Source organism: Oncorhynchus kisutch, unplaced genomic scaffold (assembly GCF_002021735.2).
Source record: "Oncorhynchus kisutch isolate 150728-3 unplaced genomic scaffold, Okis_V2 Okis02a-Okis13b_hom, whole genome shotgun sequence".
Lineage (NCBI taxonomy): Eukaryota > Metazoa > Chordata > Actinopteri > Salmoniformes > Salmonidae > Oncorhynchus > Oncorhynchus kisutch.
In genome coordinates, this window is record NW_022261979.1 from 10,527,569 (window position 1) to 10,539,923 (window position 12,355).

The window sequence follows — 12,355 nt, forward strand, 5'->3', positions numbered from 1 at the left end:
GGAAAATCCTCTGCATTATTATTACAGCAGACTCGTACATTTCCTCAATGAAAACAATGTACTGAGCAAATGTCAAATTGGCTTTTTACCAAATTACCGTACAACAGACCATGTATTCACCCTGCACACCCTAATTGACAATCAAACAAACCAAAACAAAGGCAAAGTCTTCTCATGCTTTGTTGATTTCAAAAAAGCCTTCGACTCAATCTGGCATGAGGGTCTGCTATACAAACTGATGGAAAGTGGTGTTGGGGGTAAAACATACAACATTATAAAATCCATGTACACAAACAACAAGTGTGCGGTTAAAATTGGCAAAAAACACACACATTTCTTCACACAGGGTCGTTGGGTTAGACAGGGATGCAGCTTAAGCCCCACCCTCTTCAACATATATATCAACGAATTGGCGAGGGCACTAGAAAAGTCTGCAGCACCCGGCCTCCCCCTGCTAGAATCCGAAGTCAAATGTCTGCTGTTTGCTGATGATCTGGTGCTTCTGTCACCAACCAAGGAGGGCCTACAGCAGCACCTAGATCTTATGCACAGATTCTGTCAGACCTGGGCCCTGACAGTAAATCTCAGTAAGACCAAAATAATGGTGTTCCAAAAAAGGTCCAGTCACCAGGACCACAAATACAAATTCCATCTAGACACTGTTGCCCTAGAGCACACAAAAAACTATACATACCTTGGCCTAAACATCAGCACCACAGGTAACTTCCACAAAGCTGTGAACGATCTGAGAGACAAGGCAAGAAGGGCATTCTATGCCATCAAAAGAAACATAAATCTCAACATACCAATTAGGATTTGGCTAAAAATACTTGAATCAGTCATAGAGCCCATTGCCCTTTATGGTTGTGAGGTCTGGGGTCCGCTCACCAACCAAGACTTCACAAAATGGGACAAACACCAAATTGAGACTCTGCACGCAGAATTCTGCAAAAATATCCTCCGTGTACAACGTAGAACACCAAATAATGCATGCAGAGCAGAATTAGGCCGATACCNCCAAGGAGGGCCTACAGCAGCAAGACTAAATCTTATGCACAGATTCTGTCAGACCTGGGCTCTGACAGTAAATCTCATTAAGACCAAAATAATGGTGTTCCAAAAAAGGTCCAGTCACAGGACCACCAATACAAATTCCATCTAGACATGGTTGCCCTAAGCACACCAAAAACTATACATACCTTGGCCTAAACATCAGCACCACAGGTAACTTCCACAAAGCTGTGAAGATCTGAGAGACAAGGCAAGAAGGGCATTCTATGCCATCAAAAGAAACATAAATCCTCACATACCAATTAGGATTTGGCTAAAAATACTTGAATCAGTCATAGAGCCCATTGCCCTTTATGGTTGTGAGGTCTGGGGTCCGCTCACCACCAAGACTTCACAAAATGGGACAAACACCAATTGAGACTCTGCACGCAGAATTCTGCAAAAATATCCTCCGTGTACAACGTAGAACACCAGAACACCCAAATAATGCATGCAGAGCAGAATTAGGCCGATACCCACTAATTATCAAAATCCAGAAAGAGCTGTTAAATTCTACAACCACCTAAAAGGAAGCGATTTCACAAACCTTCCATAACAAAGCATCACCTACAGAGAGATGAACCTGGAGAAGAGTCCCCTAAGCAAGCTGGTCCTGGGGCTCTGTTCACAAAACACAAACACACACTACAGGACAGCACAGCACAATTAGACCCAAACCAAATCAAAGAAAGAACAAAAAGATAACTACTTAACACATTGGAAAGAATTAACAAAAAAACAGCAAACTAGAATGCTATTTGGCCCTACACAGAGAGTACACAGCGGCAGAATACCTGACCACTGTGACTGACCCAAATTAAGGAAAGCCTTGACTATGTACAGACCTGAGTGAGCATAGCCTTGCTATTGAGAAAGGCCGCCGTAGGCAGACATGGCTCTCAAGAGAAGACAGGCTATGTGCTCACTGCCCACAAAATGAGGTGGAAACTGAGCTGCACTTCCTAACCTCCTGCCCAATGTATGACCATATTAGAGAGACATATTTCCCTCAGATTACACAGATCCACAAAGAATTCGAAAACAAATCCAATTTTGAAAAACTCCCATATCTACTGGGTGAAATTCCACAGTGTGCCCATCACAGCAGCAAGATTTGTGACCTGTTGCCACGAGAAAAGGGCAACCAGTGAAGACAAACACCATTGTAAACACAACCCATATTTATGCTTTTTATTTTTATCTTGTGTCCTTTAGCCATTTGTACATTGTTAGAAACACTGTATATATATATATATGAACATTTGTAATGTCTTTACTGTTTTGAAACTTCTGTATGTGTAATGTTTACTGTTAACAACATGTTTCCCATGCCAATAAAGGCCTTGAATTGAATTGAATTGAATTGAATTGAAGTGAGAGACAGAGAGATAGAGAGACAGAGAGAGAGAGAGAAGAGAGAGAACAGAGAGAGACAAGAGAGAGAGGACAGAGAGAGACAGAGAGACAGAGAGAGACAGGAGAGAGAGAGAGAGAGGAGAGAGACAGAGAGAGAAGAGAGACAGAGAGAGAGAGAGAGAGACAGAGAGAGAGAGAGAGAGAGAGACAGAGAGAGAGAGAGAGCGAGAGAGAGAGAGAGAGAGAGAGAGAGAGACATGAGAGACAGAGAGCAGAGAGAGACAGAGAGAGACAGAGAGTAGAGAGAGAGATGAGAGAGAGGAGAGAGAGAGAAGAGAGAGAGAGAGAAGAGAAGTAGAGACAAGAGAGAGAGAGATAGAGAGACAGAGAGGAGAGAGAGACAGAGCGAATAGAGAGAGATACAGAGAGACAAGAGACGGAGACAAGAGAGACAGAGACAGAGAGAACAGCGAGAAGAGGAGAGACAGAGAGACAGAGAGAGAGAGAGAGGAGAGAGAGAGAGAGAAGAGAGTAGAGAGAGAGAGAGATAGAGAGAGAGAGAGAGAGAAGCGAGAGAGAAGAGAGAGAGAGAATAGAGAGCTAGAGAAGAAGAGAGAGAGAGAGAGAAGAGAGAGAGAGGAGAGAGAGCGAGAGAGAGAGAGAGAGAGACAGACGAGAGAGAGAGAGAAGAGAGAAGAGAGACAGAAGAGAGAGAGAGAAGACAGAGAGAGAGAGAGGAGAGAGAGAGAAGAGAGAGAGAGAGAGAGTGGAGGGCGAGGAGGGAAGGGAAATATCTGTCTACTGTCATCTTGGATGCGCTGACTCACTCTCCCTCCTGCGGGAAGCTGGTTTCCCCTCATTCACGCATAAGAAATATCCAAACTACCTGGTTTCATCCATCACACATAAGAAAACATCCAAACTAGCTGGCTTTCACTCCTGTCTCCCAGGAGAAACAGAGAAACAGAGGAACATCTAAACTAGAAACAGCGGCCAATTAAGAACACTTCCCCCTGTAGAATAGAAGTTGGTCAGAATACTCTCTTTCTCTCTATCATCCCCCTTCTCTCTCTCTCGTCTTTCTCTCTCCCTACCCCCCCACTCTCCATCAACCTCCCTCCTTGAACCTATCCCTTCCCTCCCTCCCCCCCCCTCCCTCCTTGAACCTCTCCCTCCCCCCTCCATCCCTCCCACCTTCTCCTTCTCCCTCCTCCCACCCTCCACCTTCTCCTTCTCCCTCCCTCCCTCCCTCCCCTCCCTCCCTCCCTCCCTCCTCCTCCCTCCCTCCCTCCCTCCCTCCCTCCCTCCCTCCCTCCTCCCTCCCTCCCTCCCATTAGGTGAGAGAATACATGGTGTTATTTCACCCCAACACAGAGAGCAGGTGTGTTTTCTTACCACAGAGTTGCTGACCACCTCCTTGTTGATGTGTGCTGGAGAGGGAACATGTGGAAGAGGTGTCCCTCCTCTACTGGTCACCTGCTTCTCTGAGGGAGATCTAGACCATCCTGCGAAGCTGTCTGGAGACAGACAGAACATACTGACCATCAGGAACACACTGACCATCAGGAACACATACTGACCATCAGGAACACATACTGACCATCAGGAACACGTACTGACCATCAGGAACACACACTGACCATCAGGAACACGTACTGACCATCAGGAACACACACTGACCATCAGGAACACATACTGACCATCAGGAACAACACATACTGACCATCATGAACAACACATACAGACCATCAGGAACACACACTGACCATCAGGAACACACTGACCACCAGGAACACATACTGACCATCAGGAACACATACTGACCATCAGGAACACACACTGACAATCAGGAACACATACTGACCATCAGGAACACACACTGACCATCAGGAACACACTGACAACCAGGAACACACACTGACCATCAGGAACACACACTGACCATCAGGAACACACTGACCATCAGGAACACATGACCATCAGGAAACATACTGACCATCAGGAACACACTGACCATCAGGAACACACTGACCACCAGGAACACACACTGACCATCAGGAACACACTGACCATCGGGAACACACTGACCATCAGGAACACACTGACCACCAGGAACACATACTGACCACCAGGAACACATACTGACATCAGGAACACACTGACCATCAGGAACACACTGACCATCAGGACACACTGACCATCAGGAACACACTGACCATCAGGAACACATACTGACCACCAGGAACACACTGACCACCAGGAACACACTGACCACCAGGACACACTGACCACCAGGAACACATACTGACCATCAGGAACATAACGGTTACAGAGAGATTCTAATAGTAAACTGACCTGATGGTGCGGTGCGAACATGGTTGGGATCCAGGCTCATCTGCTTCTTGAACTGGTTGTGGTTGTGAGTCTGACTGGAGATGTTGCTGTTACTCTGGCTGAACGTGTCTGTTTGTGGATGGGACTCCGGTCCTGGCTGTCTGACCGACCCAGGGTGACATGCTGCGCGGCCTGGGATAGGAGAGGAGAACAATACTAGGGAGAATACTTAGGAAACAGAAATGGATCTCCTGCTGTATCCAACCCCTCTGATAGGTTGGAGAGGATCTCCTGCTGTATCCAACCCCTCTGATAGGTTGGAGAGGATCTCCAGCTGTATCCAACCCCTCTGATAGGTTGGAGAGGATCTCCTGCTGTATCCAACCCCTCTGATAGGTTGGAGAGGATCTCCTGCTGTATCCAACCCCTCTGATAGGTTGGAGAGGATCTCCTGCTGTATCCAACCCCTCTGATAGGTTGGAGAGGATCTCCTGCTGTATCCAACCCCTCTGATAGGTTGGAGAGGATCTCCTGCTGTATCCAACCCCTCTGATAGGGTGGAGAGGATCTCCTGCTGTATCCAACCCCTCTGATAGGGTGGAGAGGATCTCCTGCTGTATCCAACCCCTCTGATAGGTTGGAGAGGATCTCCTGCTGTATTCCAACCCCTCTGATAGGTTGGAGAGGATCTCCAGCTGTATCCAACCCCTCTGATAGGTTGGAGAGGATCTCCTGCTGTATCCAACCCCTCTGATAGGTTGGAGAGGATCTCCTGCTGTATCCCAACCCCTCTGATAGGTTGGAGAGGATCTCCTGCTGTATCCAACCCCTCTGATAGGTTGGAGAGGATCTCCTGCTGTATCCACCCCTCTGATAGGTTGCAGAGGATCTCCTGCTGTATCCAACCCCTCTGATAGGTTGGAGAGGATCTCCAGCTGTTTCCAACCCCTCTGATAGGTTGGAGAGGATCTCCTGCTGTATCCAACCCCTCTGATAGGTTGGAGAGGATCTCCTGCTGTATCCAACCCCTCTGATAGATTGGAGAGGATCTCCTGCTGTATCCAACCCCTCTGATAGGTTGGAGAGGATCTCCTGCTGTATCCAACCCCTCTGATAGGTTGGAGAGGATCTCCTGCTGTATCCAACCGCTCTGATAGGTTGGAGAGGATCTCCACCTGTATCCAACCCCTCTGATAGGTTGGAGAGACTGGAGCAGAGACCAGCAGCAATGCATCGCCCAATCAGCAGTTTAGGGGGTTAAGTTCCTTGCTCAAGGGAACATCGGCAGTAGGTGGTACCTGACAACCCTCCAGTTTCCGACTCACTCCCACCATATTCATGTCCACCTATACTGTACACCCTCTGACTGTCACTCAGTCACATTGTACATGTCTCATACAGCTCCATACATCCGTACCTGGCTGACATCGTGCCACAGCATGTGGAGACACTCCCCCAGACAGGAGAGGGTAGCTGCTGACGTACCTGGCTGACATCGTGCCACAGCATGTGGAGACACTCCCCAGACAGGAGAGGGTAGCTGCTGACGTACCTGGCTGACATCGTGCCACAGCATGTGGAGACACTCCCCCAGACAGGAGAGGGTAGCTGCTGACGTACCTGGCTGACATCGTGCCACAGCATGTGGAGACACTCCCCCAGACAGGAGAGGGTAGCTGCTGACGTACCTGGCTGACATCGTGCCACAGCATGTGGAGACACTCCCCCAGACAGGAGAGGGTAGCTGCTGATGTACCTGGCTGACAGCATGTGGAGACACTCCCCCCAGACAGGAGAGGGTAGCTGCTGACGTACCTGGCTGACATCGTGCCACAGCATGTGGAGACACTCCCCCAGACAGGAGAGGGTAGCTGCTGATGTACCTGGCTGACATCGTGCCACAGCATGTGGAGACACTCCCCCAGACAGGAGAGGGTAGCTGCTGACGTACCTGGCTGACATCATGCCACAGCATGTGGAGACACTCCCCCAGACAGGAGAGGTTAGCTGCTGACGTACCTGGCTGACAGCATGTGGAGACACTCCCCCAGACAGGAGAGGGTAGCTGCTGACGTACCTGGCTGACATCGTGCCACAGCATGTGGAGACACTCCCCCAGACAGGAGAGGTTAGCTGCTGACGTACCTGGCTGACAGCATGTGGAGACACTCCCCCAGACAGGAGAGGGTAGCTGCTGACGTACCTGGCTGACATTGTGTTGCAGCATGTGGAGACACTCCCCCAGACAGGAGAGGGTAGCTGCTGACGTACCTGGCTGACAGCATGTGGAGACACTCCCCCAGACAGGAGAGGGTAGCTGCTGACGTGCCTGGCTGACATCGTGCCACAGCATGTGGAGACACTCCCCCAGACAGGAGAGGGTAGCTGCTGACGTGCCTGGCTGACATCGTGCCACAGCATGTGGAGACACTCCCCCAGACAGGAGAGGGTAGCTGCTGACGTACCTGGCTGACATCGTGCCACAGCATGTGGAGACACTCCCCCAGACAGGAGAGGGTAGCTGCTGACGTACCTGGCTGACAGCATGTGGAGACACTCCCCCAGACAGAAGAGGGTAGCTGTTGACGTGCCTGGCTGACATCGTGCCACAGCATGTGGAGACACTCCCCCAGACAGGAGAGGGTAGCTGCTGACGTGCCTGGCTGACATCGTGCCACAGCATGTGGAGACACTCCCCCAGACAGGAGAGGGTAGCTGCTGACGTGCCTGGCTGACAGCATGTGGAGACACTCCCCCAGACAGGAGAGGGTAGCTGCTGATGTACCTGGCTGACAGCATGTGGAGACACTCCCCCAGACAGGAGAGGGTAGCTGCTGACGTACCTGGCTGACATTGTGTTGCAGCATGTGGAGACACTCCCCCAGACAGGGGAGGGTAGCTGCTGATGTACCTGGCTGACAGCATGTGGAGACACTCCCCCAGACAGGAGAGGGTAGCTGCTGACGTACCTGGCTGACATTGTGTTGCAGCATGTGGAGACACTCCCCCAGACAGGAGAGGGTAGCTGCTGACGTGCCTGGCTGACATCGTGCCACAGCATGTGGAGACACTCCCCCAGACAGGAGAGGGTAGCTGCTGACGTGCCTGGCTGACAGCATGTGGAGACACTCCCCCAGACAGGAGAGGGTAGCTGCTGATGTACCTGGCTGAGAGCATGTGGAGACACTCCCCCAGACAGGAGAGGGTAGCTGCTGACGTACCTGGCTGACATTGTGTTGCAGCATGTGGAGACACTCCCCCAGACAGGGGAGGGTAGCTGCTGATGTACCTGGCTGACAGCATGTGGAGACACTCCCCCAGACATGAGAGGGTAGCTGCTGACGTACCTGGCTGACATTGTGTTGCAGCATGTGGAGACACTCCCCCAGACAGGAGAGGGTAGCTGCTGACGTGGCCTTGAGGAGAAGAAGGTCCTGGTCTAAGGAGGACAGAGGACCACGGGAGGGCAGGGACTCTATGGAGTTAACCAGGTTCTTCTGTTGGCCCTCTGCCTGGGTCATCACCTAGAGGGAGGGAGGAGACAGGTTAAATAATACACACACACTCAGACACGCACACACACACGCACACACACACAAGCAAGCGCTGGCCGCCTAGAGCTGTGTAAATCCAACTCCAACATTGACTGGTACGGCCCAGTCATCCAAGGAGCAGATAACTGCTGGATGAATCTGTACGGCCCAGTCATCCAAGGAGCAGATAACTGCTGGGTGAATCTGTACGGCCCAGCCATCCAAGGAGCAGGTAACTGCTGGATGAATCTGTACAGCCCAGTCATCCAAGGAGCAGGTACCTGCTGGATGAATCTCTATGTAGGAACAGCTGAGGTGTTCTACAAATTGACAAATGCATTTTGGGACGACATGCCAAAGCAAGATATGTGACTGTAGCTGGTCAAAGCATGAGAGGAGAATTGTGGGGTAGTTAAAGTATTCTATATACTGTAGATGTAGGCACTGTAGGGGCACAGCCAGTGATGTAGGCAGGCGGTGGGGGCCTGAGAGTCATGACAATTCTCAGCCACCTACCCTGAGTCGTATGCTACCTGTCTGGTTCAGTCTGTCTCTCAGTCACCTACCCTGTCTGGTTCAGTCTGTCTCTCAGCCACCTACCCTGTCTGGTTCAGTCTGTCTCTCAGCCACCTATCCTGTCTGGTTCAGTCTGTCTCTCAGTCACCTACCCTGAGCCATATGCTACCTGTCTGGTTCAGTCTGTCTCTCAGCCACCTACCCTGTCTGGTTCAGTCTGTCTCTCAGCCACCTACCCTGTCTGGTTCAGTCTGTCTCTCAGCCACCTGTCTGGTTCAGTCTGTCTCTCAGCCACCTACCCTGAGCCATATGCTACCTGTCTGGTTCAGTCTGTCTCTCAGCCACCTACCCTGAGCCATATGCTATCTGTCTGGTTCAGTCTGTCTCTCAGCCACCTACCCTGAGCCATATGCTATCTGTCTGGTTCAGTCTGTCTCTGTCACGAACATAATTACATCTGGCACCTCTGACAGCTAGGTGGGCTGGGAGAAGGACAGGATTATGCTGTCTCTCTCTCACACACACAACACAAATAAGCTATACTCTTGTGAGTGCTCACTGTCTGTGACTCATCGGCAGGGAGATAAGGAGAGTGGAGGTAGCATGAGAGTGAACTCAATTAAACACACACACACACACACACCCTCCCAACACACACTTCTCACACACACACCAATCACATGTTCTTCACAAAATGGAACATCCATTCCTCATTCACACCTCACACACACACACCACTTACACAGACAAACACACACACAGAGACACAAACCTCACGCACGCATACACAAATACATTGTTATTCATCACATGCTTCGTAAACAACAGGTGTAGACGAACAGTCTCAGTGCACCGGTAACAATGCCATGCGGTAGCAGAGAGAACAGTCTATGACTGCCTTCCTCTGACACCGCCTGGTATAGAGGTCCTGGATGGCAGGAAGATTGAACCCAGTGGTGTAGTGCAATGCGGTAGCAGAGAGAACAGTCTATGACTGCCTTCCTCTAACAGCGCCTGGTATAGAGGTCCTCGATGGCAGGAAGATTGAACCCAGTGGTGTAGTGCAATGCGGTAGCAGAGAGAACAGTCTATGACTGGACTCTGACAATGTTTTGAGCCTTCCTCTGACACCGCCTGGTATAGAGGTTCTGGATGGCAGGAAGCTTGGACCCAGTGGTGACCTGGGCCGTACACACTACCCTCTGTAGCACCTTACGGTTAGATGCCAAGCAGTTGCCGTACCAGGCGGTGATGCAGCCAGTCAAGATGCTCTCAATGGTGCAACTGTAGAACTTTTTGAGGATCTTTTCAGCCTCCTGAGGGAGAAGAGGCGTTGTCGTGCCCTCTTCACGACTGCGTTGGTGTGTTTGGACCAAGATAGATCCTTAGTGTTGTGGACAACGAGAAACTTGAAGCTCTCAACCCCGGCTCCACTACAACCCCGTCGATGAGGATGAGGGGGCGTGCTCAACCCTCCGTTTACTGTAGTCCACCATCAGCTCCTCGGTGTTGCTGAGAAGCTGAGAAGCCACACACTCTCACACAAATCCCTCACAGACGGTGACATCAGCCCATCTCACTAACTTAATAATGACTTTACCGGGGAGAAAAGAGGAGCAGGACCGAGAGCTGATGTGGAAAGATAGTCTCTCCAGGTTTCTGCTAGCAGCCCTATAACAGACTGCCACTCAACGTGTTACAATGTCTCTGTCCCAAAACGGCACCCTATATTCCCTATGAAGTGTGCACTCATATTGACTTTGGTCAAAGTTTGTGCACTTTGTATGGGGAATAGGGTGCCGTTTTGGGGACGCAAGCCAGTGTCTGTCACACTACGGGGGGTAACTTTAGCATCGCTTCTGCCGCTAGCAAAGTCATATCCCAACCCTTCAGTTTCATATCCCAACCTTTCAGTTTCATATCCCAACCCTTCAGTTTCATATTCCAACCCTTCAGTTTCATATTCCAACCTTTCAGTTTCATATTCCAACTCTTCAGTCCTTCAGTTTCATATTCCAACCCTTCAGTTTCATATCCCAACCCTTCAGTTTCATATTCCAACCCTTCAGTTTCATATTCCAACCCTTCAGTTTCATATTCCAACCCTTCAGTTTCATATTCCAACCCTTCAGTTTCATATTCCAACCCTTCAGTTTCATATTCCAACCCTTCAGTTTCATATTCCAACCCTTCAGTCCTTCAGTTTCATATTCCAACCCTTCAGTTTCATATCCCAACCCTTCAGTCCTTCAGTTTCATATTCCAACCCTTCAGTTTCATATTCCAACCCTTCAGTTTCATATTCCAACCCTTCAGTTTCATATTCCAACCCTTCAGTTTCATATTCCAACCTTTCAGTTTCATATTCCAACTCTTCTGTCCTTCAGTTTCATATTCCAACCCTTCAGTTTCATATTCCAACCCTTCAGTTTCATATTCCAACCCTTCAGTTTCATATTCCAACCCTTCAGTTTCATATTCCAACCTTTCAGTTTCATATTCCAACCCTTCAGTCCTTCAGTTTCATATTCCAACCCTTCAGTTTCATATTCCAACCCTTCAGTTTCATATTCCAACCCTTCAGTCCTTCAGTTTCATATTCCAACCTCTCAGTTTCATATTCCAACCCTTCAGTTTCATATTCCAACCCTTCAGTTTCATATTCCAACCCTCATGAAAAATGGACGCCACGTCCAGAACACAAAGGAGGAGAAAAACACAAGTCCTTGATCTCTCTAGGAGATAGGGTCGGTCCCTATTCTAGGGCTTTCCTAGGGTTGGTCCCTGTCCCTATTCTTGGGCTTTACTAGGGTCGGTCCCTATTCTAGGGCTTTACTAGGGTCGGTCCCTATTCTAGGGCTTTACTAGGGTCGGCCCCTATTCTAGGGCTTTACTAGGGTCGGTCCCTATCCCTATTCTAGGGCTTTACTAGGGTCGGTCCCTATTCTAGGGCTTTACTAGGGTCGGTCCCTATTCTAGGGCTTTCCTAGGGTCAGTCCCTATTCTAGGGCTTTACTAGGGTCGGTCCCTATTCTAGGGCTTTCCTAGGGTCGGTCCCTATTCTGGGGCTTTACTAGGGTTGGTCCCTATCCCTATTCTAGGGCTTTACTAGGGTCGGTCCTTATTTTAGGGCTTTACTAGGGTCGGTCCTTATTTTAGGGCTTTACTAGGGTCGGTCCCTATTCTAGGGCTTTACTAGGGTCGGTCCCTATTTTAGGGCTTTACTAGGGTCGGTTCCTTTTCTAGGGCTTTACTAGGGTCGGTCCCTATTCTAGGGCTTTCCTAGGGTCGGTCCCTATTCTGGGGCTTTACTAGGGTTGGTCCCTATCCCTATTCTAGGTCTTTACTAGGGTCGGTCCTTATTCTAGGGCTTTACTAGGGTCGGTCCTTATTTTAGGGCTTTACTAGGGTCGGTCCCTATTCTAGGGCTTTACTAGGGTCGGTCCCTATTTTAGGGCTTTACTAGGGTCGGTTCCTATTCTAGGGCTTTACTAGGGTCGGTCCTTATTTTAGGGCTTTACTAGGGTTGGTCCCTATCCCTATTCTAGGTCTTTACTAGGGTTGGT

At 49.7% G+C, this 12,355-nt stretch overlaps 1 protein-coding gene across 1 annotated transcript in view; it reads right to left on the reverse strand.

The window, feature by feature from the left end:
* LOC116359258 (uncharacterized) overlaps positions 1 to 12,355 on the reverse strand; it is a 91,790-nt gene that overhangs the window by 29,258 nt on the left and 50,177 nt on the right. The window contains exons 5-7 of the mRNA XM_031811823.1: positions 6,944 to 8,264; positions 4,762 to 4,932; positions 3,802 to 3,923 (exon numbers count right to left, since the gene is read on the reverse strand). Coding sequence (XP_031667683.1) covers positions 3,802 to 3,923; positions 4,762 to 4,932; positions 6,944 to 8,264 — 1,614 coding nt within the window. The remainder of the gene's footprint in view (positions 1 to 3,801; positions 3,924 to 4,761; positions 4,933 to 6,943; positions 8,265 to 12,355) is intronic.